At 42.8% G+C, this 27,787-nt stretch overlaps 1 protein-coding gene across 1 annotated transcript in view; it reads right to left on the bottom strand.

Moving 5' to 3' along the window:
* Positions 1-1,903: 1,903 nt before the first annotated feature.
* Positions 1,904-27,787, bottom strand: part of JAG1 (jagged canonical Notch ligand 1) — a 37,008-nt gene continuing 11,124 nt past the window's right edge. The window contains exons 3-26 of the mRNA XM_076335084.1: positions 26,501-26,552; positions 20,190-20,444; positions 19,137-19,197; positions 15,171-15,301; positions 14,733-14,852; positions 14,161-14,274; positions 13,494-13,607; positions 12,518-12,631; positions 12,067-12,113; positions 11,388-11,561; positions 10,725-10,875; positions 10,024-10,188; positions 9,385-9,498; positions 8,616-8,729; positions 8,392-8,505; positions 8,151-8,267; positions 7,600-7,627; positions 7,399-7,484; positions 6,467-6,580; positions 6,123-6,232; positions 5,805-6,041; positions 5,337-5,468; positions 4,696-4,846; positions 1,904-3,911 (exon numbers count right to left, since the gene is read on the bottom strand). Coding sequence (XP_076191199.1) covers positions 3,454-3,911; positions 4,696-4,846; positions 5,337-5,468; positions 5,805-6,041; positions 6,123-6,232; positions 6,467-6,580; positions 7,399-7,484; positions 7,600-7,627; positions 8,151-8,267; positions 8,392-8,505; positions 8,616-8,729; positions 9,385-9,498; positions 10,024-10,188; positions 10,725-10,875; positions 11,388-11,561; positions 12,067-12,113; positions 12,518-12,631; positions 13,494-13,607; positions 14,161-14,274; positions 14,733-14,852; positions 15,171-15,301; positions 19,137-19,197; positions 20,190-20,444; positions 26,501-26,552 — 3,273 coding nt within the window. The 3' untranslated portion in view covers positions 1,904-3,453. The remainder of the gene's footprint in view (positions 3,912-4,695; positions 4,847-5,336; positions 5,469-5,804; positions 6,042-6,122; positions 6,233-6,466; positions 6,581-7,398; positions 7,485-7,599; positions 7,628-8,150; positions 8,268-8,391; positions 8,506-8,615; positions 8,730-9,384; positions 9,499-10,023; positions 10,189-10,724; positions 10,876-11,387; positions 11,562-12,066; positions 12,114-12,517; positions 12,632-13,493; positions 13,608-14,160; positions 14,275-14,732; positions 14,853-15,170; positions 15,302-19,136; positions 19,198-20,189; positions 20,445-26,500; positions 26,553-27,787) is intronic.

Here is a 27,787-nt window from a genome sequence, read left to right as displayed (position 1 = left end):
CCTGTGTTTAAACGGCGGCTCAGGAAGCACGCATTTTTCAGTTCTTCGACATAATGGGGAACCGAAGAACAAACAGACACTAGCAGCGGGAAACTTCTCCTGAGTAAACAGAACGTACCTTCCCCGAGTAGTAAACTGGGCACTGGCATAGTATGATTTCCACAAAAATACATGCGCCTTGCTAGTCTAATGGGAAGGCTTTAAACTTCATGTTTCTATTTATTTTCATGACAACGGAAAACGCTTCATATACCGGCCCCCAGCTTGGTGGCGGTTCTGGAAGACCGTTTTTGTGTTATATTCACCCATGTAAATTTTGAAGCTACTGCTGAGATACAAGGATATAATTTCAAAGTATCCTTATAGCAATTTACACAGAGTTCTCTTCCCTCCCCCTGTACAACTTGCGCGGCTCTAATTTTATAACGCTATGAGGTAGCGATGAAATGAGTTATGTGGGGAAAATAGGTTGCGTACGGAGAAATGCTGCAGTAACAGAACCTCTGCACAGTCAATACAGAGCTTTATAGCGCAGGAAAGGCTGGGAAGGAAGAAAGAAAGAAAGAAAGAAAGGAAGGGGTGCTGCACACGAGGCTTTGACAAGTTTTGAAGCTTGAGGAACCCAGGTGTTGCTCCACACCGAGTCTTCAAAGCGCTGAGCAAACAGCTTGGTCACTATATCAAAGGCTGTAATTAGAATTTGCCCCAGTAGGTTTCGAAGTAGCCTGTTGAATACATGGTCCCAAGACTAGCAAAAGCCCTATTGTATTTTGTTTTTTGCTTAATAGAAGGCAGGCTCAGATTTATTCCTACAAAGTCAGGTATAAATGTTTCGGGCATTTAGAAGAGTAGTTGGTTTCTGCGTCATCGAATTTGAGACCTACGTGAAGGGCAGGCTTCGGGAAGACGGTTAATTCAACATTAAAAGTACGGAAAAGCATTCCGTTAATCGCCTGGCTTTCTGCTTCTGAGGCAGGCGGAGGATTCTATTCTCTTTAGGTGGCTTTTGCTTTATTGCAGATCGTAGAAGTCAGGGAACAAAGGGAAATAAATACTCGTGGGATTTGTTTGATGAGGAATTACTGAAGCGGTCAGATGAAGCTAATCCTGCTGACGTTCCGTGCAGGAGGCAGCAAACCGATGATCCTCCGGTACTTAAAAGTTATGTATGTGGCACGTGATGGTGAAGAGTAAGAGCAGTCCCCCTTTCACGGTAGCGAGCAGCCTGACCCTGTTCTGTATTCTCTTTCAACTGAGTTTGTTGCTTCGCTGTGAATCGTCCCTTCAGCTTTGCGCTAGCCCCTTACCAAAACACGTTTGCGGCTTCCTCAGGGAAGCGTGCGGGAAGACGAGTGTCAGGCAGCTAACCCCTACTTCCCCGCGCAGCCCCTCGGAGCTGGGAGGGGCTGCGGTAGTTAAGCATTGAAAGCCGTTGTGTTGAATAGTTTGAGAGTTTATTTTATGCTTTACAAAGCACTTTTTGCCCATTAGGAATCAGTATGATCTGTGGATCCTTTCCCATCCAGGTCAGCAGATTGCATCCTGCCTAGCTCCTTAGACTCGGTTCCTATCTGGTGGTAGCTCATTGGCCCATGCAAAGTAGACTTGTTGCACAATTCCAGTCACATCCTCCTCCTCCTCCTCCTCCTCTTAGAAGTACACGGAGGTACCTTAGCCAAAAGACACTGAGAACAAGGGCCGTGCTGCTTTCAAACCCCTTCAATTAGATTCGGAGCCAGAGGGGAACCTGTAATCATCTAACAACAACAACAACCACCACCAACAACTACCTGACTCCGCCGAAATCAGTGGCTGGTCTTGGAAACGTAGACCTGGCACCTGCCCCTGTTTTTGCACAACTAACTAGTCGGGAGTGCCTCCAAGCTCAATAATCTCCACGCTCTTTTATGTTTTCATACAAAAAATTTAATAAATATTACTTTTCAAGATTTATTGCCAGGAACAACACATCAAAGATGCATTTTCATATAACACTAATATCACAATACAAGGTATCTTCATCATCTCAATGGTTAACCACCGAGATTGCTATGTTTATAAGCCTTTTGATCTTAAACGTCGTAATAGCACTTTGATTTCCTCACTTGTTAAGGCGGGCAGTGTAATCTATGGCAAACCTACACAGTGATCTTACTGGACATTCTACCGTTCAAGTATTCAACAACTAGCTTATTAGAATACTCCCTAAATGCAGTAGATTACAAAAAAAGTCAAATCTACAAGTGGTTCAGTATTACATATTCATGGTGAGAAAAAAAAAAATAATCAGAATTTACAAAAGAAGATTGCTGTGTTTCCAACTTCACACGCTAATTTGATATTTTAATTACATGCAACCACTCACAGGTCATCTACATAAAGTAATAGCTCAGGTTTGTTCCCTTCAACCGCTTCTTAGCAGATTATCTGCCTGTCACTCGTTGTTTTTTCAAGTCTAAAGCAGCAAAAAAAAAATTTCTAGTCTAATTATCTAAACTGCCTCAGTCAGTACTTACAAATAGTCTTAAAGTGATGCTATGGAAGGTGTTTCAAACGTTTGACATTGTACAGAAGCCAGCATCAAGGCATGAAAGCCCATCCTATTAAAAATAAACTATTTTAGAACACCTTAGTTTTGGCATATAGGCAACATGTAACAAGGAAATAAATTCGAAATAGAGAAGCCACGAGCTTACAATGCTATCAAAAACCTTCAACTCTAAACACATACATATAAATAAAAAGGAATGATATTTTAAGGCTCTTGATTATTAAGTTAATAAATCAAATATACACAGTGATTAATAAAAAAAGAATTATTTACATATCTATACAAACTTCTATTTTTGACACATTTTCCTCTTTAAATTCTTCATTTACCAGCAACCGCTGACAAGTTCCCCCCGCCCGCCCCCAACAAAAAAATACAATAAAAAAATAAATAATAAACTTATTTTTGATAGTTGCTGTGGTTCCGAGCTGCAAAGGCACTTTCAAATACAGAACTAGTTGTACGTCACCATAAAACCAATATACAAAAAACTCAAATTCAATAAATATAAATAAAAACGCGTTAGTCTAAAGAAACTGTCTAAATCGGGACGTCTGGCAGGGAAAAAAAAAAAAAGAAAAATTAACAACTAAGGAAGAGCGGTAAGGCTGCGTAACGCCTTCCGAAAGGTTTCCGTGATGTATCGGCTAGAGCGGACTTTACGCGAGGGCACTTTTGACTAGTTTTGCATAGGTGTGAAATGCAGCACTTGGTATCCCAGCCAACCACAGCAACTATCCTTGCCAGTGTAAGCCAGCTTGTCAAAACTTAAATTAACACAGGGATCCTAAGTAAATAATAGCCTCAGACTCAAATATTACACAACAGTTTAAGAACTACAAGCTCTTGAGTGCCTTTACAGTGACATTTAAAGGCCCTGCACGGCAGCACCCCGCTGTCTGCTATACGATGTACTCCATTCGATTTAGGCTTTGTGCACTTTCCAAGTCTCTGTTGTCTTGTTTATTTGTCCAGTTCGGGTGTTTGGAAGGTGTGCTGTTGGGGGGCTTTTCATCTCTGTCTACCAAAGTGTACGCTGGCTGCTTGGCGAAGCGGGCCTTCTGCTGGTGTTTGTCCATGTCGTCCTCCTCCACCTCTGAATTGTGTGTCCTTATTTTGGCGATTTTAGAGTTTTTGTTTTCGTAGTCTTTAATGGGGACAGTATTGGCTGCGTGTTTCTCAATGGGGTTTTTTATCTGATTCAGCTGCTCCCTTACGTTGTTGGTAGTGTTGTCATCAGACGCCGTGTGAGTATGGCTGCTCTGCTTTCTGCGCTTTCGAATGCACCAATAAAAAACAGTTACCAGGCAACAGATCCAGGCTACTGTTAGGACCGAGCTCAGCAACGGCACCAGGAAATCTGGAAGAGAGACGAGACCAGTTAACCCTGCTCCAAACCGAGCGTTCCAGTCAGTCAAGGCTTTCTACCAAGAAAACAAGTCTCCATTCTTAAGCCTTAATTTTTTCGGGGGTCCAGACAGTAGCATAAGGCTAATCCTGGCTCTTTTAGAATACAGGGTGTTTAAAGTGAGTTTAGGACTCGAAACGCCTTCCTGCTGTGCACGGAGCCAAGTCATCACAGGCAACGGTAACGCGGGCTTCAGCACCACGGCCCTGCCGCGGCTCCCAGCTCAGAGGGAACATCTCCTGGCCTGAGGGCAACCGGCTCCGTACCCACCACGGCCGTTTCCCTCCCCACTGGGGGCTGCCGGTAGGATGCCAGGGCACGCCTGGCGCTATGTGGACACCGAACGGACGCTTCTGACCTTAGCATTTAATTCATCGCATTTGGGCAGCGGCATCGCCGGGCAAATACATGGGAGCTTTCAGAGCCGGGCAAGCGTGACTTGACTAGCTTTCTTCTTCCTTATTTCTCCGTGAAGAGGGCCGAGGAGTAGCAGCCCTTTTAACAGGTTAGGCCACTGTTTTAGAGCTTTTTCAGAACTTTTAAACTCTTCTTTCTTTTTTAAAGTAGCAAGATCCCGGTAAAAAAAGCCTCCTTGTTGTTCCCAGTTAAGAGGGCCAAGAGGCAGAGAGTCTCAGACTTGCTACCAATCTCGAAAGCGAGAAGAGCTCCACCAGCTCTGAGAGGCCATTCCAGTCACGGCAAGTGTGCCAGTTTTCGGAGACAAGGAAAAGCTTACCTGTTTTGTTTTTAACCGGTCGCCGCTGTACTCTGACTTCCGCGACTGCAGCAATTAGCGTGTTGTTACCATCGCGCTTACTGACAAGGTCAATAATCTTATCTGTGATGTCTTTGATTGGGTTTTCATCTTCCCCTATATCTTCTGCAGACTACAGAAGAAGTCACACAATTAATGCCCAACGCCAGAGCAGACGCGTGGGTAATCTGCTGTTTATAAACTTTCACAATCAGTTAAGGCTCTCGGTACTTTTAATACTTAAACAACAAACCAGAAACGAGCAAAAAGCCCAGCTACGGGCAGAAACTAATGCTGCAGAATTTGTGTCCCCATCTTTAAAAAGACAACAACAAAAAAACCAAACCAAAACAACAAACCCCACAATCTACCCCAAAAGCAGCGCTCAAGAGCGCAACAGAAAGTGTTTTACTGCCCTATTACAGTGCTGCCAGATGGTAGCTTTCAGGTACGCTCACGTAACCAGAATTTCTTCCCTGTTCGTAAAGGGAATCGGGATGGAAACTAAACAACGAGAAGTGCTGACAAAGCCAGGAATTACGATTTTTATGAAATCCACATGTTGCACACACATCCAAGCAATTAACCACTATGACATTTAAAAATATTCCAGGAATACTTACAATAGCAACGTGTATTTCATTATTTGCCAAGTGTGAAGGCTCACAGGTAATGTAGATGGAATATTCAACAGAAACATTCTTCAGAATATTCAGATTCCTCAATTCACTGCAAATGTGCTCTGTGGTAAGTCCCTGGAGGGTACAAAAAAGGTGCTGTTTGGTTGGGTTTTTAAGTATACATGCACACGAACACACCGATACAAGACTTTTTTTTTTTTTTTTCCCCTGAAACGAGAGTTCTCAAGGGACGAGGAGGTGGAATTCCCTCCAAATCAGCTTTTGTTCTTCTCTGGACACAAAAGCATGTGGGGTAGGAGTCTGTATTAATCCTTCTATACCTTCCGTTTCTTTGGTAACAAGGGAGCGTCAGCTTTTCCTGTACTTTTTACCCGGCAAAAAAGTTGTTTTGTGCTCTGGGAAGCAAGCGCGTGCGCGCCGCAGCACAGCGAGCGATGTTCTGCTACTTACTGGTGCCATCATTTCTTTATTAAAGGTAAAGGTGATGTTGGCACAGTTGTCTTGGTAGTAAGAATCAGAATTGCATTTGGTCTTCACGGGCTGTTGATTCGAAGGCCAGCATTCACCCACTGCAGCACAGGGGTGAGTGAAACAGCGGTCTTCTTTCACAGGAACACAGGCGTGTCCAGCCGGGCATTCGTTATGACCTTTGGCATGTATGACACAAGGTCGAGGACCACACCAAACCTAGGAGAGAATAAATACCGATGAGTAACCGCGGGTTACAGGACAGAAGACAGTATAAGCCAAAACGCAGCACAGCTGTACCTTAGAACAGGTGACTTTTCCGTTCAAACACTGACAGGTATTACAGTCATCATCCCACTTAGCCCCATCTGGCATTACTCGAACACTGGTAATGCAAGGCCTTCCCGTAACTGAAGAGAGATTGAACAGAATTGTAAACTTAAAATAGGAAAAAAAAAGCGAAAAAGCCCCTTTCCTAAGTTCATCTAAACTTAGCGCTAAGTTGGCTTCTTCAATAAAGATACTCGCTTTAAAACAACAACAACCAACACCCCCCAAAACACCCATACAGCCACAAACCTCTCAACATGCAATTATACAGGTCTTGCTACAAGTCTTATGACCAGCTATGACACCTGGAATACCTTCTTGGCATCCTGGACCACTACGACCCGGTGGGCAAATGCAACGGTACCCGTTAATTTCATCGACACACGTAGCTCCAAAGGCACAGGGTGAAGACTGGCATTCGTTGATATCTAGGGTGGGAAAGAGAGGAAATAAAAAAGTTACTCTGTAGCATCCTTCTATTTTGTCAGAAAAACCATACGGGAGATTTGCCTACTGGAGCTTTACGTTCACTTTCTAGCGTCTACTCGGAGATAGACTCTTACTAGCAGCACCGGTGTAGTCTCAGAGCAAGTTCTTTGAAGTTTCTGCTGTGTGGCGCTAACAAAGATCAAAACCTGACCCCTATGGCTACTTAAGCTTTTCAAGGGCAAGGACACATTCCTTCTCACACAAACACACTTCCTCTCCTTTGACATACTCCAGTTTTGTCCCCCTACTAGATTCTTCAACTGATGACAACGTTAAGCCCCTTTCCAGTCGCATTGCTGCTATGAAACTTCTACTTCCATGGCTGTTATTAAAAAAAAGTGTTAGTGTCCTCCTACCTGTAGTTATTATTAAATTACAGGGAAGTGCATACATCACCTCCGGGCTTGTAGGTGGATTATTAATTGACAAGGTTTTTGGCTGGCACGCTTTTGTCTCGGGCAGAAACCTACGCCACACAAACACACGCTAACTGGGAAGACTCTCCTGAAGGGCATTTTGCCCACTCAGCTGAACCAAGAGGTTTCAGCTCTAGCTGAACGGACTTTCAGATTTCTTTTCTTTTTCAGTGCAATTCCTGCCCTCCCCACACCTGCTTCAGATCTGGCTACGGACACAGAAGACACAGGACATCTATCATTAATCTGATCTACCACTTAACTCAATTAAGATGGTTGTCTTGCAACAAGATTGAAGCGAGACAAAAAAAATCAAGGTAGAGTGCCATTGAAACACTTACTGATCCTGCAGTCAGGACCTGCGAAGCCCGGAGCACATTCGCAGCGGTACCAGTTGTCTCCATCCACGCAAGTGCCGCTATTATAACTATAAAGAGAAGTTATTGTACACGTTAAAAAAACGCTACAGATAAAAAAGGTTCTAGAATTCTAAAGCAACAAAAAAAAAAGCAAAGGGTGGAAGACAAACATATTAAACTTACCAAGGATGAGGACTGCAGTCGTTTGTGTCTGCAAAGCAAAGACAGACAACATTAAATACGCAGACTTTGGCTAATACAACTCCACTGTCAGTAAAGAACGATCAAACTTCCCCTAATGCCCCAGTTACACTTAGCTCAACTTCAACAAAAATATGCTGAAATTCTCTACTAAATTGATTCCAGGCTTCTGCCACAAAATTTGTTAAGTACATTGTGGAACACATGTACACAGGAAGAGATCGTTGTAAAGAATCTAAGGGGGGGGGGGGGGGGAGAAAAAAAAAAGTGGAAGCAGACAGAGCTGCTCGTAGAAAAAGAATGCGGGAGAAAACAAGACAACATCTGTCTCCACTTAGCTCATTTGCAACTTTCTCATGCCCAGGTCAAGGCTCTATCACATAAAGTCATTAAAAACAAAGATTCAGGTGATGCTAAAGCCTACATCAAACAAGCTTTCCCTTCTGGTTTCAATCTTGCCTCCAAGGGCGACAGGATGAGCTAATGTTCTCATCATGCAGCGCTCTGGAAAAGTTCAAGCAGAGAGAACTTACTCTGAGTGCACGTGGGTCCTTCCCAGCCCTCCTTGCAGACGCAAGTGAAAGAATCCCCGCTGACTACGCAGGTACCACCGTTATGACAGGGGTTTGGCAGGCAGCTGCTGTTCCTTGCTGTAACAGAAACGAGATTTGCCGCCGAGTTGTTCGAAAGCCGTCCAAACTGAGCCAAGGGGAAAAACTGAGGTCACAGATTCAGTGCTGCATCTGCTTCCCGGTGATTATGCAGGGTATTTACCTATATTACAAGTGGCTCCTTCCCATCCTGCGGGACACATGCACTTGAAAGTGTCCCCCTCGTCGTAACACGTTCCTCCATTGTTGCACGTTGCCTCATCGCACTGGCTGTCACCTGCGAAGAACCCAAACTATCCTTAATACCAGTGCTTTCTTAAAGCAATGCAACAAGTTTAAGCAGCCTAAGAGAGCGCGCCTGCTATGTTTTGGAAATGCTGAACTTACGGGAGTGGCACGTTTTTCCTTTCCACCCATTTTTACATTCACAGAAGAAGTCGTTGACCAAGTCTCGGCAAGTTCCTCCATTGTGGCAAGGGTTTTTACTGCAGTCGTTAATATCTAGATACGTTAAGGAGAGAAAACAAGCTAAGCGATGTTTACAGAATTGACAAACACTTAATGCTTGAAAGGTGCATGTCCCATCCCTAATTTCGGCCTGTGTTTCAATCGTGGATTAAACATTTAAGACAGTATTTTAAAGCTTTAAGCGCTGTCACAGAGACAAAGAATGTTCCACCACACTCCTCCAGTTTGCTTTCATTTTGTTTGTCATCTTGTTTCAGTAAACAAGAAGCGAAAAGGCCTATTGCGTAAACTATCCTATCGGTCAGAGGACAGGAGCCGAGTGCTCACTCCTCTTCTGTTTCCGAGGCTGACAAAATACAAGGGCGATAGGCAGATATGCCATTCCTAAAATGCTGTGTACCAACGCTAAGGGTTTCTTACAGAAAGTCACCCAAAGGGCAGAGCAGAAAATTGAACGGTAGGAGAGCCAGGTTCTACTCCCAGTCCAGCTTCGTAACTCGGGTTTAGTTCTGATACAAAAGCCTGGGACTCGGTGGAAAGAAGAGGGCGCCTTGTCCTCTGCAGCCTTTGAAGCAGAGTTTATGTTGCATTGGCATTGGTCACTCTCGCCTTATAGACAGTACCAGCCATTCCTTCCTGATGTTTTTCCCAAGAGATCTTTCTGCGTGCTGAAGAACGGTTAACTTACTTGTTTCACAATATGTTCCTTCCCATCCATCGCTACAAATACATTTGTAGGAGTTGATGCCGTCGATACAAGTGCCACCATTTTTACAGGGGTTGCTCTCGCAGTCATTAATATCTGCAACAGTTTGGAGGAGAGGGGAGGGGGAAAAAAAAAAGGGGGGAAAAAAAAATCAAACTAGAAGTACAGCTACTAGAAGTCATCATCTTATTGCAGACTGTTTGATGCTACTTCCATTTCTAAGCCCCTTTTGAGAGGAAGGGTTATAAGCAAGATGAGAAATAGCTGAAGAACAGTGCACAAAGCGATGAGCCTGTCACTCAACAATTACTATTAAAACCAAAAAAAGTCAGGAGTCCTTAAGAGCCGTGTTAAACCCCACTATTAGCTACCTCAGACCTTGTATACATAAGGTTTTTAAAAACATACAATTCAAGGCCAGAAGGTTCATTACTGTGAACTTTCCCCAAGGCCTAGCAAATTCCAATCTGCCTCGCCCAAGCGGGATATGAAAACTTAAAGCAGTTCCAAGGTTCACTGTGTTACAAGAAAGAAACCTTAAAGCAGGCTGGGAGGAAAGGATGGAATCTTCTTCCAAGAAGAGCAGGGGACAGTAAAACACATTATCTTTTTAGCTCTTACTCTCGTGACAGTAGGTGCCAGTGAATCCTTTGTTGCATTCACAGGTGAATTTTCCACCCGCTTGGCTCTTGCATTTTCCGTGAGGACCACAGACATTTGAAGAAATGTAACGAACGCCTTCCGGCGTGCTGTTAGAAGCTACTGCCACGGTACAGCTGTCAATCACTGTAGAAAAAGCAGAGACCTGCATGAGGATTACCCATTCTATCCGATTTCTTAAGCTAAGAGCAACATTTTAATTTCCAGCGATGGACGTTTAAAAGACATACGTATCATAGAATCATTTAGGTTGGAAAAGACCTTTAAGATCGAGTCCAACTGTAAACCTAACAGTGCCAAAAATGCTTGCTGCTTTAAAATAAAAGGACTACACCAAGTGTTTGTGCATAAAATAATCACAGCATCTTATCTGAAGATTGCTGGACCACGTCCACGGCCTGGAATAAATTCAGCAAAGCAGGCTATTTGCTACATGTGTTTTCTGTCCACATTGACATAAGTCTGCTTTTCTAACAGCCGATATTTACAAATAGTACTCATCTTCTCACACAAATAGAGGCAATAAGGCACAGGGCAAAAAACTCAGCCTCTTTGTACAAAGGCTCCTCTACTGACTACACCATTGGAGCTGCATTATGGCTTCAGCCAGAGGAGGGGCAGAAACTATTGTCATTCCCGTTCACCTGCAAGGTAACACAAACCTTCACAAGGAGTTGTGCGGCAGTGATCTTTCAGGTGGGAGCAGTTCTTCCCTTCGTAATCTTCAGGGCAGTTACAGAAATAGTCCATAGCAAGATTGAAGCACTGGGCACCATTCTGGCAAGGATTTGGCTCGCAATAATCTATGTCCAGCTGTAAATAGTGCAGAGAGAGGAAGAGAAATAAAAAGGAGGAAAAAAAAAAAGGGGGGGGTGTGGGGAGGCTGAGTGAAACAGAAGTTTTATCATAGCTTTCCCTCACTACGACAGGCAGACATTGTGGAATCTGACCTTTTTATCTGCTGCCTCAATGAATTGTTCATAACGCACAGAGTTTAGTTCGACTTGCAACTATTTCAGCAGACAGCACTCTTGATATTAAACAGCCACCGAAAGTTAATAGTTAGCGCGCAACAAAAACCTGACACGCAAACACTTGTGGTCTGTTTAGCAAAAAGAATCCTCAGCAGCCCGTCAGGGGTTTTGTTGGTTTCTTTTTTGCCCCCCCAATATATATTAATCAAGCACTTTCTTGGCAGACTGACAGCGATATCAAGTACAACTTTATACTATGGTTCACTGGATGCAAGGCATTCCGTGTACAGATCCAGAGTGCCGGTAGAAACGCCACTGGCTGAGGGCCTGCCTTTCACCCGTGCTTCTTACCTGACAGAGGTTTCCTGAGAAACCAGCGGGACACAGACATTGGAATCCATTGATTTCATCCTGGCAATGACCCCCATTCATGCAAGGGTTACTTGCACATTCATTGATGTCTTTCTCACAGTGATCTCCTGCATAGCCAGGTGAACAGATACACCGATAACCATTAACCAAGTCCTGGGAAGGAACAAGAAAGTTTAGAGTTAAGGTTTTTTCCTCCTTTCTTATTAAAGAGAAGAAATAAAAAAAGCGACAGTCCAAAAAAATACATCCTCTTACTATGTCCAAGCAAGGCAAGAATATTTAGGGGGAAAAAATAAACACACACACAAACGCCCCAGTACTGGCTTACGTCCTTAATTTCCAGGCAGGATACATTAATCCACATTTTGAAGCGGAGTATCTACATTTACAGCAGGTAGTTTGCACAACAACCGGCCCCGTTCACTGGTGACACTGGCAGTGAAAGTGAGTCATTTATTGCAGTTATATTTTTCGCCCTTGCTGTTCTACGGACATACCTCAACATGCTGCAGCGTGACAGAGGCCCTCCCCCCAACCCAAAGAAATGACGATTTATACCAGCTAATCGCTATTTTCCACACTATTTGTGTTTAGACTCAAATGTTTTAGTTACTGTTGCAAGTCTCGGGGAAACCAAAATAAAACAAGGATGGCTCACCCGACAGGATCCTCCATTCTGACATTGTCCACGACAGTCATTAATATCTGTAATAAAATTAGCGTGGTTAGAAGGCAAAAATATATTTACACTAGATACAGAGTTCAAGTCTCTCCAAAACTGCAGCTAGATAAACCTTTTGTCAAGTTTCCTGCATGCCTTCCTTGAGATAAGGTTATTATAATGGGTGGGAACCTTTCGCGATTCTTCTACTAGAGGCAGTGAAACTTCACATCATTGTTTTAGTCCCTTTATCAGAATATAGCTATGTTATGGACTAATAAGTTTGATAAAATTGTGTATTTTCATTCCGCACCAACTACTCCCTTTCTAAAAACATCAGCCGCTGGGACTCTGCCTGATGTTTAAATCTGAGCTTGGAACTCAGTGGCATACACACACACACACACACACCTGGTGTTTAATAAACCCAAGGATATAAGACACTTACTTATATCACAGTTGTGGCCAGACCAGCCAGTAATGCAGTCACAATAGTAGCTGCCAATCAGGTTCCTGCAGGAGTTGGCATTGACACAAGGTTTGCCCTCACATTCATTCGCATCTGAAAAAAAACCCCAACAATGTGAATGGCCAAACGCAGGGCTTGCAGGGCAGGGGGGAGAAGAGAAAAAAAAAAAAAAGCCTACAGCCAGTTTTCACAGCAACAATCAGCAGTTCATTCAGATCTAAGAGGAACTTGTAATATACAGCATGGATTAGCGTGACTCGAACGAACAAAAGTCAATCATACATCAGTCTCTGTAGTCTCTTCCAATTTCTCTGCAATTAGAACATACAGGCTACGCTAATTATTTTGTAATTACCCAGCCACTCATTAAGAGCAACTTCCCCCCCCCACACACACACACACACATCTCAACTGAGCGTTTTGAAGGAGGAGTGCTGCAGCCTGGTCATTGGGATTAGCGTGTTGTGTAAAGAATGCAGACAGCTCATTCTTCGTGAGATCATCCACATTTTGGAACCCAGCTGTGAACAACTTGGTCTGGAGGAGTTGACATGGCTGAAGAGATACAGCAACTTTCTCACAAGCTAAAGGAAGAAATACATGTGGGGGCAGGACTGGAAGGCATACACATGCACCCTCCCCACTTCAGTTCATTTACGGTTTAAAGTATGTCTCTCTGGCTTAGTTAATTATTTCCTTCAACTGCTAGCATGCATCAGCAAAACGACGAGAGAAGGCAGCCGCTCTATGCTTTCAGACCGTCCTAGACCCCAGTCCTGCAAACACCGACACTTAACATTCTCAATGCGCCAGAATACGTCCGTAGGCTTCGGAACCATAAACGTGCCTAACGCAAAGGGCACCATTGCCCCTGCCTGCTGGACTACGATCCCTTCTGCATTTCTTCCTCCGCCACCCCAGAGCAACACTGGATGAAGAGAAAAGCAGTTCTCACCTAGCTGACACGTTTTGCCAGTCCACTGAGGTGGGCAAATACACTTAAATCCATCAACTAGATCTTGGCAAGTTCCTCCATGACCGCAGGGATTTGGAGAACAATCGTCAATATCTGCAACGCGGAGTAAGGAGAGGCTTAGCTCTGTTACCGGACAGGCAATGTCAGTAACTGACAAGTTTGATAAATGGTTGCTGCTACTAGGATTTGCCCCGAGAAACAGAAAGGCAACAGGACTTCTACTTGGGATTTCTAGGTCTACTCTGATTTCAGCAAAAGCCTCCTTTAAAAATAACAGTAGTGTGAAAGGGGGGGTCATAGCACAGGGCAAGAAGTTTACACCTGTGGCCTTTTTGCAAGTGGAAGTCAGATTTTGATCTGGCAAGTCTCTCGAAACAGTATTTTAAACAACTTGTCAGAATGCTACAAAAATTCAGTGTTCTGCTTCTTGAAAGAAGCCATTGGCCATTCTTTGCCCTGGCGTTTAACAAAAACCTTGGTACAAGCAAAGGAGAAGAGCGTGCACGGTGGTATAAATGGCTGCCAAGAACCGTTGCTAAAGCTGGGAAAGGTTAAGGAGGCTGCCCTGTAAGTTTATCAGGGATTAGAAAGGCTGATCTAAAACAGCAAACTAGCACATTTTTGATTCAATTTTGAAAGGACTTACTATCAGTGCAAGTTGGTCCAGCCCAGCCAGGCGCACACACACATTCAAATCCCGTAGACGTCTCTAAGCAGCTTCCCCCATTGTGGCAAGGATCAGAGAGGCAGGCGTGCTCCGCTGCACCAGCACAGAAGTACGTTACGGTAGAGACTAGCAACATCATCAGAAGCCACCCCCTGCTCCCTCCACACATTTCTACTCTGGACACACCATCATTACTCTTGATGTACTGCACTCCCGTGAGAGCTGTGAATCAAAAAGCTACTAGCCAGCAGGAAGTCATCTTCTGTGCTAAACTCATCAACACACTGACTTGCGCCTGTCTGACTCAGAGGCAGACAAGGTAACTTGTGGTGATCTCTCCGGTGAGCAGAAGGCTGATGTTCAGAGATACCAACTGTTCATGATGAAGCACGAACAAGCAAGTCTGGATCTTTGTAGCTAGCCCTGACATCATAATTAATATTAGAAATTGACTTTTCCCCAACCTCATAAAATATATCCAAAACCAGCCACTAAAAGCTGGCAAGAATTAACTGCCAAGTGGCAGCTCAGCAGCTGCATCAAACGCTTACCAATTTCACAGTTCTGTCCTGAGTAGCCCTCAGGGCAGGAACATTGGTATTTATCAGGGCCAGTGTTGCTGCAGGTACCACCGTTCAAACAGGGTGGGTGGGTTCCACAGTAGTTCAGATCTGCAAGAGGTGAGGAGCATTAAAGCCATGGTTGAAAAAGAACAGAAACATCACCACGTGCATGCTTTGTTCCATTATTCTAGAGCCTTCACAGAATACGGCTGCGCACAAGAGTAGGACAGGACAGGGAAAAGTTAAGCACATAGGCTAACAACGCCAGAACAGCAGAGGACACAACGCTAAGTAGCTGAAGGACAAAAAACTCCCACCATGTTTCAGGAGGCTCGCTCACTCAGTCTCGCGTGCGCTCTCTCCTTGCTAAGTCTGCCAGTGTTAAAATTCAAGTGTTACACTCGGCTATCTATAAGATTAGCATACCTTTGTCACAGAGCTGACCACCCCAGTTGGTTTCACAGAGGCACTGCCATGGTTCAATGCAAGTGCCATGGACACATCCTGGGTGTGGAATGCACTTATCACAGTACTGGCCTTGCCATCCATACTGACACCTTCGGTTAAAAAAAAAAAAAAAAAGAAAAAAATCAGAACAGGGAAACAAACCAAAAACCCGTTAGAATCACACTGTGTAGATGTGAGTGTACAACTCCAAAGCTTGGAGAAAGACTGGGGAGGTGGGGGAGAAGGGCCGGACGAGGGGAGGGGAGAAGCTATTCATGGTTTGTTTGATGGTTTCTTGTAAACAAACATTTTAGTAGTTTTGCCAAGGTCTCTGTAGCCAGCCTCCTGACAAAAGAATAACTGTTCTGAGAGAACCAGCATGAGGCCATTCAGCACAATAATACTCTTTTGGAGCCTCATACAAATGTGGCAGAGAGGGTGGGTGTGCACTACAAATCAATCTCTGGACTTTGACAGGGTGCTTTATAAATTGAGGGCGGGGAGAAAAAGTCAGTGGAAACAATAGTTATCCAGAGATCCTCATGAATACAAGGTTCCAGGCATTTCAGCCGTGCTGTGCTGGGTTTGCAGGAAGACAAACAAAACCATAAACACCAACTCTGAGCCCTCGGCAAGGCAGTAGCAAAGCATTAGTTCTCCGCTCTATCGGAAGTTAACCTTATTCTGAACTAGAGGACATACACAGAAAGCACGGACTGGGCCACAGTAAGAGACTAAAGAAAACAGCATCCATCAGGATTTTACATGTATTCAGAGAAGATCAGTTGTCAGTGTATTTCAGAGTTTGATTTATGCTAACCTCTTTTCAGGGAATAATTAAAACATATCCAAGTCTGAGAAACTTTAATTTCATGTCTGGAGAAGAATTTATTATTATTTAAACTATTTATTGCCACTATCAATGAGCTACCCGAATCCTGTATTTAAAAGGAAGATGTTCTTTTAGAGTAAAGCCCCCTTAAGGGAAAGCTCATTTTGGCTTTCATTTAGTTCTCACTAGCGCGACAGACCAAGGATTCTTCAAATTAAAGTTGATTATAGATAGAAACAAGGAAAACAAGTTGAAAATGAAAAGCAAGGGTTTGTTGAGGTACTGTATTTCATTAACAGGTCCTAAGAGTAATTGATCAGCAGCAATTATCCACTAAGCGGTCACTAAATTATGAAAACAAACCTCATCTGTACAGAAGTCAGCTAAGCTTTCTATTTATAAAACCCCCCACCATTCTTCTACTGGCAATTTCTTCTCATGGGAAAAAGCTAGAGGGATCTATCCATTGGGTAATCACACACAGCTAGTGGTAAGTCTGACTTCCCTTCTAAAAATCTCAGGTGACAAACTGCATCCTAATTAACCTCTTTTTTTAATAGCTATTTCAATAGCAGCCCATTCAAAGTCAATGGGAAATTCTTATTAGTTTGTGTGCTAAAAAAAAAAAAAGCTAAGTCCAACTTATGTGTCTTTGTGTGCAAAGAACATGAAAGAAAACCAGATCAGGCAAAACAACCTCTCTCAAGTAGCTCTTGGAAAATCCTTCTGTATAGGGAATATAATAAGAATGCACAAAGATCAAAATTTAGGAACATACCCTTTTAATTTGTATTGCATTCAACGCAACTTGCCTGTGAGCTTGCACACAAGCAAAACTAAGGGACCTCACCTGCAAAAACAGGTATCCAAATCGAGAATTTTACTCCTTTCTGCCAAATCAAAGGGGCAGGGGTTTTGTTTTCTTTAAAGCATGTGTAAAGAGAAACAAGTAATTAAAGAAAAAACCCACACAGGAAAAAAAAGCCACGAGCTTTAGAGCCAAAGATACAACTTTCTTCAAACATCAGCTTCAAGGCGTAACAAACAAAATTGGATAAGGCTACGGGCACCGAAAAAAAAAAAAAGATACCAATTCCAGAAGAAGATTCATGGTAATAATTCTTGTTTAATAATATGTGTGCAGCAGTTTCTCATGAGAAATTTAAAGTTAACTTTCCTTGTATAGTGATGCATGAGTAAATATGGTTTTGTTGGCTGGCCTGCATTAAAGAAAGCAACTCGCACCAATAGGGAAAAGAATATTTTAAGAATGTTTGCAAGTTGTCTATTGTACCAGAACCCAGAGCAGTTTCTGCTGGGATGTTATTTTTAAACTCTGTTGCATTTGTAACATACAGGCTATATGACTCATCAAAACTTAAAAGAAAATAGAATCTTGTTTCTGTGTTCACTTTAAAGATATTGGTCTAACTTGGCAAGCAGAAGTTATCTGAAGGCACCAGAAGGACAGCATTGTTTCAAGACTATGCAAATCAAGTGTGGGAAAGTTGCACCTTAAGTAAATAAGAGCACTAGTGCGTGTCTGGGCAGTGAGTGGGAGGTAAGAGACTTAGAAAGAGAAAGGAAAGAAAAAAAAATCTGGAAACAAAGCCTGTTGTTCTGACTAGGAGACAGCAACCCCTACAAGGCATGTTTATTCTGATGACAGAAGCACAAATCACTGGTAGCCTTGACTGATACACTCCTCTCGCCATCTGGCCCCCCCGATACTTCCTACTACTTGCTAGGCTTTTTTCTTTCTTTAATTAAAAAAAGATTTAGATCTGGTGTTCTGGGGGTTAACCAGCTTATATCAGTGCTGCTAAACGTTAAAATCACTGAACAACCTAGAACAGTCCATCCTGCGGCCTGACTTTCACTTTGCCATGTCTCTTGCGGAGGACGAGAAGTTACTTCCTACCTTACTTTCAGAATGTTCCTTGATGATTTGTTTTGTTTTTGAAGCATATATTACAGGGACAGAGAGAAAGAATGAACCACTGGGACTATTTAGGCTGACTTCTTATATAATATAGTCTGTCAGACATCCCAGATTTAGTTCTTGTTTGAACTACATCTTATCTAGAAAGAAAAGCAGTCCACATCATGCAAAAGTTTCCAGCAACAGAGAATCCACCAAAGTGTTTGTTAGGCAGAAAAATCACTTTCTGTTCCTTCAGACTTCTGAGTTTTATTCGTGAATACCCAAGCTTCACTTTTAACCCTTCCTACACAGGATCAATATCAATATTTTGTAACCTCAGAAGCCCTCAGTTCCCTATGGCATGTAAACAGATACGATAAAGGGGTTACATGAAGCAACTTACGACGAGTTGGTTGATAGAGAACGTCCACATTTAATACCCATTAACCCTCTATTAGTAAGGGAGAAAACTTCCCTGTGCTGTAAATATATGCTGTATATTTTCAGACATTCCAAATATTTAATTGTTGGGTTATGGATAAACTCTGCTTTTCATTGTCTCCTTGCCAGGACAGAACAGACTTCAAAGCACGGGAGGAAAAGTCTGCATTCATCGGACCCTACTGACAAGATTTCATCCCAGCTATTAACCTCTCAGCACTTGGAGCCTGGCTCACAATGGTAAAGGAACCGAGAGATTTAACTAATCCCATTCTAAAGAATGCTTGACTTTTGCCTACTGATGGAAGAAACCAGGGGGTGGGAGGGAGGAAGGGGGAAACAGTGAAAGGGAGAAGAGGAGAGAAAAGCCACGCTGTACTTCAAGCTTGTAGTTGAAAAAGCCTGTTAATCAGGCTGTTAAAAAAAACAAACCAACACAAAAACATACCTACAAAACATTTGTACTATTTATGCAGAAACAATTAGTTAGTGTTCATTAGGCAGTATTCACACGATTTATCCTGTGGCCTCCCCCCCCCCAGTGCCACCATTTCGCAAACCAAAAGCTTCTTAAAATTATCAGTGCATTAAAAGCCTGCTCCCCCCTTATTCTGGGCAAGTCAGCATGAATAATGTGCCTTGGTCAAAACCACGACTCCAAAAACACCCCCCCTCCCCAATCCTATTGTGTTTAGCATCACTTGTTTAATTATTTGGGGGGAAACAAGGAGGGAGAGGGAGCATTTACCTGCACTCTCCTGGAATTGTGCAAGAACCATGCTTGGGGCTACATCCCTGACGACAAATAGCTGTTAAAACAAAAAAAGAAGAGTATCAGCATGCTGCCTGCTTCCTGCATCTTCACCCTCGTGGGAATGTTTTAATCTCTAACCAGCACTGTAATCCTACTAAATCCAAGGTTTTAAGAAGTCTCTCGTATCAAGTCTACTGGAAGGAAAACCAAGGTAGGTGGCTCCCTGCGATAGGAAATCTATCAGCTAGCTTCGCAGAGGAATCATACCTAATGCTGTTCAAAGAGTTCTTTCTATGCAAGAGAAACCGTCTCGCCTTAGAGAGCTCAAGTCACTTTGAGTCTACAGGTTTCCTTTCTCTGTCTTTTGCAGGTGAACTGGTCCACTCTCCCTGGCTTTACATCTAATTCAAAGCAACTTTTAACTACTCTGGATTTACTTTTGAGCCATATCTCTGAACAGACAGGATATTAAGATGAGCGTCGATTCAAATTGCAGGTAAACTCAGTCAGCAAGACATGCTGATAGTTTGTTCCTATTCAGAGTCCTGCTTTCTCCTTCTGAAATTACCTAGGAAGTTGCCATTCCCTAATAAACATGTTAAACATCATCTCAGGTAGAACAAACAGCCTGGGACTTTTCAAACACCAAAGCTTCACACTTGCCAGATCAGCTCTAAAACAAGTCTCTCCTTCCTGCTTGTCTTGAAGTTCTGCACCAAAGGGGAAATCCTTTTTGAAGTCAGCAGCAGAACTCCCATTGAAGTCAATGGGTTGGGTTTTCTTCCCAAGGGCAAAGATGTGGATAATCAGAGAAAGAACACATCTGCTAAGTGCCCAGTACTTGTCAGACCTCTCCAAGATTTTAAAACAAGGCAGAAACTAGTCTTCTCCTGCCCCTAGTTCTCTGTGTAAAGAGTTAGTTGCTGTCCCATCAGTCCTTAGCCCTGTTGTCCGCACAAACTGACCACTGAATTGCAACCTGGATACGATGCACTCAATCCTATCCAAGCCCGCTGATCATTTGGGGGTCGAGCATTCATCACAAACCTTTGTTGCATTCTGGTCCCATCCAGCCTTCTAAGCAGGTTTTGTTGCCATTCTGGTCACAGGTATGGTGAGTGAAGAAGTCATCTCTTGGTCGACAAAACTTGTTGCAGCCAAAGCCATAGTAGTGTTCTGCACAAGTCACACGGATTTGATACTCAAAGTGGGCAACTCCTGCATTATGTTTCAAAGTCTGCCACTGACGGCTTGGATTGATCATGCCAGAGTGGGATGCCTTCTCAATAATGCGATCGGGATCTAGAAGTCAGAAGAGATGTCAGAGTTAAAACTTCGTTTAGGTATCGTCACCTCCCACATCACAGCTCTCTAGCTTCGCAGGCAAGACTCTCTGAGGCAGCCAGTTGGTTTTATTAATTTTCTGCTTTAGAGAGTAAGATAAGGCTGCCCTGGAGCTACAAACCATTAACTGAAACACACACGCATTATCATCAAACTGAATAAAGCTTGAAATCAAAAGGGACTGTTAGGTTGCTGCCAATCACTTCTCTCTTTTGCACTGTAAGGGCATCCAGTAAGAATCATACAGTTCGTGATTAAAGAAAATTCAGCTGCTTTTACTTCTAGCTCCAAGAGATTGGTACATAATGTGGTTTTCCCTGCTTCTCCATTAATGGTACTAGTTTTGTTTTTAACTGGAATATTTACGAAAACAACATACTACAATAGCCTAATAAAGCAATGTCTACAAACTGAACATAAGCACCACAAAAGGTTTGCAGCCTTCTGGGACTCCGGTGTAAACATGAAATTGAAAACTAGCAACTCTGGCATTCAGACAACATCAGTGATCTCACCAGGTTTTGGCTGAGAAATACTGTGGAAGTTCTCTCTTCAGATACTAGCCGACACTAAAAATTCAAGACTACCAGAGCTCGAAGCAGAGAACTCAAATTACTGCATGTATGTGCTATAGATTCCCCTTCTCTCTATAGAGCATTTCAAAGTTTAGACTTTGTACTTGACATTTAGTTCCAGCAAAAGTCTTCTGGCTTTTAGAGCCCTACAACTGTCTAAATTATGGCTTGCAATAATAATATTTCACATTAGCTCGGAACATTGTATATATCTGTGGTATTTCACTTTGTAGTCCAGGTCTTGTGACTTAAATGATCTGACACTGCCCTACGACCTGCTGCTAGCAAGCACTTGACTGCCGAGCGAAAGTTTCTCATGAAACAGCCAAAATATCCTTGCAGACATAGTACAAAACCAAAAATAAGTACCAGGCTACACTGTTCTGTATATGGGAGCTTATCCAGCGACAGAAGAATTTTAGGTAGAAGGGCAGTTTGCCAACGATGTGTTAGAAAGCGGCGTGTGAAGTACTGGCACATTCGAGTGTTAAGAATTAAAATGTACTTATGTTCAGCTTGTTCTTCCAACAATTACAAAAGAAAGTTTGGGGATTTTACATACGGCAGAGTTGAAGACTGATGAAGTTGCTACATAAAGCTTAAGACGACACGTGGGCAGTTTTTAATCTAAAATACTTTTAAATGTATTGCTAAGGACCTTTGATTTGTAGCTTTCAAAAAGAACTTCCAAAGAGGCTTCTCAAACCTCAGGTACCCATTATCAATTCACCGCTAGATCCTGCCTGCTTGTCTGCAGTTTTGAATAAAGTCAAAAAGCACTTGCTGCACAACCACAAAAGAGCGTCAATACGCAGACATTGTAAGCATTTACCTGTTTTGGGGGGTATTCTTGGCTTGAGACTACAGCATTCATTAAGTGTTTACAGTGTGAAATTAAGGGCAACAACTTCTTATTCACCTTCTGGTATTTCTGGTTCTATAACATTTTCCATTTAAATCAGTTTTTATTATTCATTGGCACTAAGCCCCCAACCCCACATCTATGTGTAAGACTTTCAAATGCATGCAGGCCTTTATTAATTTAAATCCCATTCACAAGTAACGTAGATGCCTAAGGACTTTTCCATACTGGTATATCCAGAGCAATATCGCGTCCTGTACTGTGCAGGTGTAAGGCTCTTAGATCTCATCAACAAGATTACTGACTAATTCTAAGAGGTACTTAAGCAGATGCATATCTATTCGCCTTGAATGGGGCTAGTCAAGCGATTATAGTTCCACTCATGCGTACTGAAGATGGCTTTGCTGCACTTGCCAAGATTACACCCCGATCTACAGCACAGTTGGAAAGCAAATGCATTTCCCCAAATGCCGAGTCTCTGCATAAAGACATCCTGTTTCTTGCAAGTAAAACAACTCTATCCTTTTCTCCTGTAAGTGGCAGAAGAAAAGGGGAATGCCACTCAATTTAGTTTTGCAAACCACCCCCCCTACACACACACACACACACACACACTCTCTTGCTTTTCCAGCCTCTTCCTGTTCCCCGTTGGGAACGTACCAATCACAGCTATTTCAGTCCTTGGCACCGGAAAAACAATCGCCTTGGAAAAGAGATCTTTCCTCTTGCCTCTGCTCTATCATTCTTCCCCTATCTGCCAGCTCATTAGGAAGCATGTCCTTGCTGTATGACATCTCACTCCAGCCACCGGCTCTTTTGAGCCCTTAACCACAGGCTGAACTCAAATGGAAACATCCTTATTAGTCCACTGGACTTCATTTTTTTTAAGGGCCCAGATGAAAACCAGCTGCAATTTCACTTTGGATCACGGCTAAAATGCCTTTCATTTGATACACGTTGTAAAGCTACCACCATACATTTAAATTCAAGTAAGGTCTCACAGACTTGAGATCCCTTTCCATTAGCCATCACCCACAGTTTTCACAATGAAGTATTGGCATGTTCCTTCTTGTACAAAAATTTCTCCACCCTTCCCTATTCCCACCTGTCAGTACGTACTTACACAAGCGTGCTGACCCAGACTTCAGGGAAGGCATTGCAACAACTCTTCCATTCTTAGCCCGCACCAACAATGCTTTAAGTTTTATAGTAAGCAATCGCAAAGCGGCAGACTGGTTAAGTAAATAAAAAGAAGCAGTCAGCCAGGCTTGAGAGAAAGCGATCTTCCTAACTCCCCTGATATCATCTGACTCAGAATCCCATGCTTTGATAGAAAGGTTAGAGGAAACATTAACCAATTAGAAATTGATGAAGTGGAAGAGAGAGGCTTTCTGTACATATTTAGCTTCCACCCTGCACTTTGCTGTCGGAGAGTTTGTTGGTTTCATTCACTTTTTGTGGCTACACTTCAAAGCTATTAGTCTTTTTGTTCAGTGGGCAACTGTATCAAAGGTTTTAGGCACAGAGAAATCAGCTATTTTGACTGCCCACCTTTGCTTTTCAGCGCTCCAATTTCTGGAAATTATAACTATGCAGCCTCAGGAAGCAAACAACAACAAAAAGCCCAGACTCCTCTAAGCAGTTTGGGTGGCCAAAGACACCACATTTATTTTTGAAAGTCTTTGTTTCAGACAACTACCAGCTATGGTTTGGTTTACATTGTGCTGAAGTCTTATGCCCGACTGGAATTCACATGCAACTGATACCAGTAATTTACAATAGCTCTTTGACATAGTTTGAGATGCAGTGTCAGCCCCATTAGCTTTATGTATGAAGCAACAGTAGCAAGATGGCATCTAGACAAGAACCAGAGTAAGAAAACCATCTAAGTTGAATCTTGGCTCCAACAAAGCATGATTCTCATTGTCCTGGTTTCAGCTGGGATAGAGTTAATTTTCTTCCTAGTAGCTGGTACAGTGCTGTGTTTTGGATTTAGGATGAGAATAATGTTGATAACACACCAATGTTTTAGTTGTTGTTTAAGTCGTGCTTACATGAAGTCAAGGACTTTTCAGCTTCCCGTGCTCTGCCAGGTGCACAAGAAGCTGGGAGGGGGCACAGCCAGGACAGCTGACCCCAACTGGCCAGAGGGCTATTCCATACCATACGATGTCATGCTCAGTACATAAACTGGGGGGAGTTGGCTGGGGGGCGGCAACCGCTGCTCAGGAACTGGCTGGGCATCGGTTGGCGGGTGGTGAGCAATTGCATTGTGCATCACTTGTTTTGTATATTCTTTTATCATTCTTATTATTATTTTCCCTTCCTTTTCTGTCCTATTAAACTGTCTTTATCTCAACCCACGGGTTTTACCTTCCCCCCCCACCCCGATTCTCTCCCCCATCCCATGGGGGAGGGGGAGCAAGCGGCTGTGTGGTACTCAGTTGCCGACTGGGGTTAAACCACGACACTCATCAACTTCAACAGGGCCAGAATTTAACTGCAAGCCACTCTTGGAAATGAGACGAGAGAGTATACGGTAAAGGGAACGTAGGAGGAGCGGAATGTAGAGGGGGGAAGGAAACATCTACTCTAGGATCTCCTAACAACTGCATTGATCAGAGGATGCTAGAGCTATTGAAAAGTTACACAAAGCCTACTAAACCCACTTTTTTTTTTTTTGAGAGCTCTCACAGAGTCCTTACAATTCAGCGGTAATTAAGGTAAAAGAAAATCCTGGACATCAAAAAATGCTCATCACTTTATATGACGACAATTGTTTAGTTCTAATGATTTCCTTAACTAGTTCTTCAAGACTTAATCTTCAGCTATGGGAAAGCTGACTGTAAGTAAAGCGATGCAGTACAAAGGAAAAGCTTTGTGCGGTACAGTGACTGAAGCGACCCACAGACGGATATGTGACAGCAAAGCTAGAGCAGGAATGCAAATCAGGAACATATGTAAGAACATGTCTGCACTTGGTCAAATGCACTGCTGAGAAATGAGGCAATTTTGTCTGAAGACAATTGTACTTCCAGAACATGAAAGCAAAGAAAGGGTTCATTGTGTAGCTTTGGAAATGCAGTTGTTTCATGAAAAAAGATGAGCTCTAATAATAGTAAAAGTGGCAGAGACCCAGTCTGAAAAAATTCTCAGATCCTACTGTAAACAAGACCTTCATTTTGAATTCAGGCATCTTCCATTTTTAAATACAACTACTGCTGCTGCAGCAATCTATTTTCTGCTCCTCCATAAAACACTCCATAGCCAAGAAGTCTCCCAGCCACCGCTCCATGACTGTGCTGGGGTAGGGCCTGAAATCACAGGTGCTGCAGCAGCATTGAACGTGGCTGGTTGTAAAGCAAACCGTGGCTATCACCGACAGGTCACATGAATCATTTGCAACAGACAACTTCTTTTCTAGAACTAAGAACTAATAGGACATCCCATGTATATTAAAAAAAATATATATTAAAAAGCAGATCTGTGCAGAAAGGTTCCCAGACTCAAAGGCCATTCCCAAGCAGCATACTCTTCGCCAATTAAAATATAAAATCACAGCACTGTGCACATTTCTACAAGGCCTTTCTTTAGTGAAGTCCATTTCATTACTGCGTGGCTGTCACCTAGCATTCCAAAGCGGACTACACGAAGCTGTTTGCGCAAGATGGGTCACAGCGCTGCTGCTCCCTTGTTAAAGGAAAAGGCTTGTTGTGTCAACAAAAGGTTTGAGTTCAGATTCTTACTTTCTCCCATGGCTTTTACCATGCACAACTAAAGCCTTAGACTGAAAATAGAGCCAATTTTGCCCACCTACTTCAGTAACAGTAGGCAATAAGCAGAACAGCTCACGTGCCCAGAGACTCTATACAGCTTCCTCTAGCCAACAGGAAAAACTTAGCAGAAAGTTTCTGAAACCAACCAAAGACATTCCAGGCAAAAGATTCCCACCCTTGATTTCCAGCCAGCTCTACCAGGTGGTTTCTGGTAAATATTTTTCAGCCCCTGAATATCAATCCCTAGACATCCAACTCCCAAGGAAGAGCCGGTAGTCACTCCTGTTTCTCACCTACAGTCATTAGACAGATATCTGTACCAGGTCTTACAGAGGGTTTTTTTGGTTTGGTTTTTTGTTTGTTTGGGGTTTTTTTGTTTTGTTTTTTTTTTTAAAAAGCAGCACGTTCGGTTTTGAGAATTACATAGTTTATAGAGAGGTCCCAGGTCAACATGATTTAGGCTTCTGAATATCACTCCTAAAAAAAAAAAAAATCCAAACAAAAAACCCTGAAGAAACCCCTTGGCTTTTATCCTCCCTAAGGAGAAAGAGGGAATTAACAGCATCTATTTTTAGGCATCAAACTGTTGGTGCCTAGGTGAGCGAGCTACTCGCCTTCTAAAGGCAACACGAGTGAGACAGTGCTGCAGAGCCTAGAGCAGTTGCTCCAAATTGTCTCGGGGAGAGCTATTCCCTCTCCTCATGCCCTACTCACAGTGGGCTGGTTAGACTACCAAAGGCCTTTCAATGGACAGGAAATCAAGGTGTCTCAACTAAGTAAACCAGAAGAATGAATACTTACTAGTAGAGTTATCATTGTAATCCCATGCCTCAACAAGCAATGTGTAGGATCTCTGCAAAAGAGAAATAAGTGTTAGTTTCAAAGGCACACATATGACTGTAAGAGAAAAAAAAATACAATTTTAATTAAAGAGAAAAATCCTGGTCTCTGCCCTGAAATGGAACACTTGAAAACATAAATAGGTAGAAGATTATACTCGAGACAAACATGATCGTCTTGAAACCCTATAAGCTACCTTATCCAGCCTGACTTAGAAGACCTTTCACCTTGGATAGCTCATCTTTGTCATCATTAATGCATCTCATGTACTTAACCAGGAAGTACAGCCTTTGACACTACACTGTAGCCACAATAAAGCATGTGTGAAAGAATTGCACATGGAAGACAGAAAACACCGGGCTGGCACAGCAGCATCAAAAAAACCAAAAACCCAAAAACAACCCCCCACCCTCAAAAACCGCTTCAAAAGAATTTTAGTTACAGGAAAGTAGTCTTGATGTCCCTTCCCCCAACCATCCTGAAAGCAAGAAGTGTTGCTAAGATTACTGTGCTCTGCCTTGACAGCCAATCTCTAGGGACTTTGCTTTTCAGCACCCCCTTTGAAAGCTTTGTCTGCATGAGGGCCATCACAGCTCCCACAAGTATCAGGTAACTGAGGGAAGAACTGATGGATATGGGAAGGGGGTGGGGTGAGAGAGAAGCATTGTAAAACAAAGGCTAAGATCAGACTATTTGGAAGAGCAGGGAAAGGGAAGACGCACTATCCACCCCGTGTCACATTTACAGACGCACTAATCTGCCAATGAGCTCTCTAGCACTCCAGTAATAATAATCATAAGCATAAACTAACTGAAGTGACTCCATGGGTTGGAAAGATGCCAGCTATTACATCTAAGCCACCTTTATCTTCAATCCTAACTTGAGAACAAGAGCCATTAAAACGTCTTCTCCTCCCCCAGCTCTACTCTGAGGTATTATTATCCAGGCTGTATCTTTCAAAATTGCCATTTAGCCAGCCATATCCAAACTTACAGAACGATTCAAAATTGCCATTTAGCCAGCCATATCCAAACTTACAGAACGATTCAAAACAAAAACAAAACACCCCCCCCCAAAAAAAAAAAGCTGAGGAAAAATAAGAAAAAAAAATGTGACTTGAAAAGTAAAAAGTATAATAACTATAAATGAGGTAATATATGTAACATCTTTCTGGTGAGCAGAACAATAATAGAGCAAATAAAAACTCTCCATAAAGGGTTTTGATGCTTTGCCATAGCAGCTGTGTAT

This window comes from Aptenodytes patagonicus, chromosome 3 (genome assembly GCF_965638725.1).
Source record: "Aptenodytes patagonicus chromosome 3, bAptPat1.pri.cur, whole genome shotgun sequence".
In the NCBI taxonomy this organism is placed as follows: Eukaryota; Metazoa; Chordata; class Aves; order Sphenisciformes; family Spheniscidae; genus Aptenodytes; species Aptenodytes patagonicus.
This window is presented reverse-complemented; position numbering and strand designations above follow the sequence as displayed.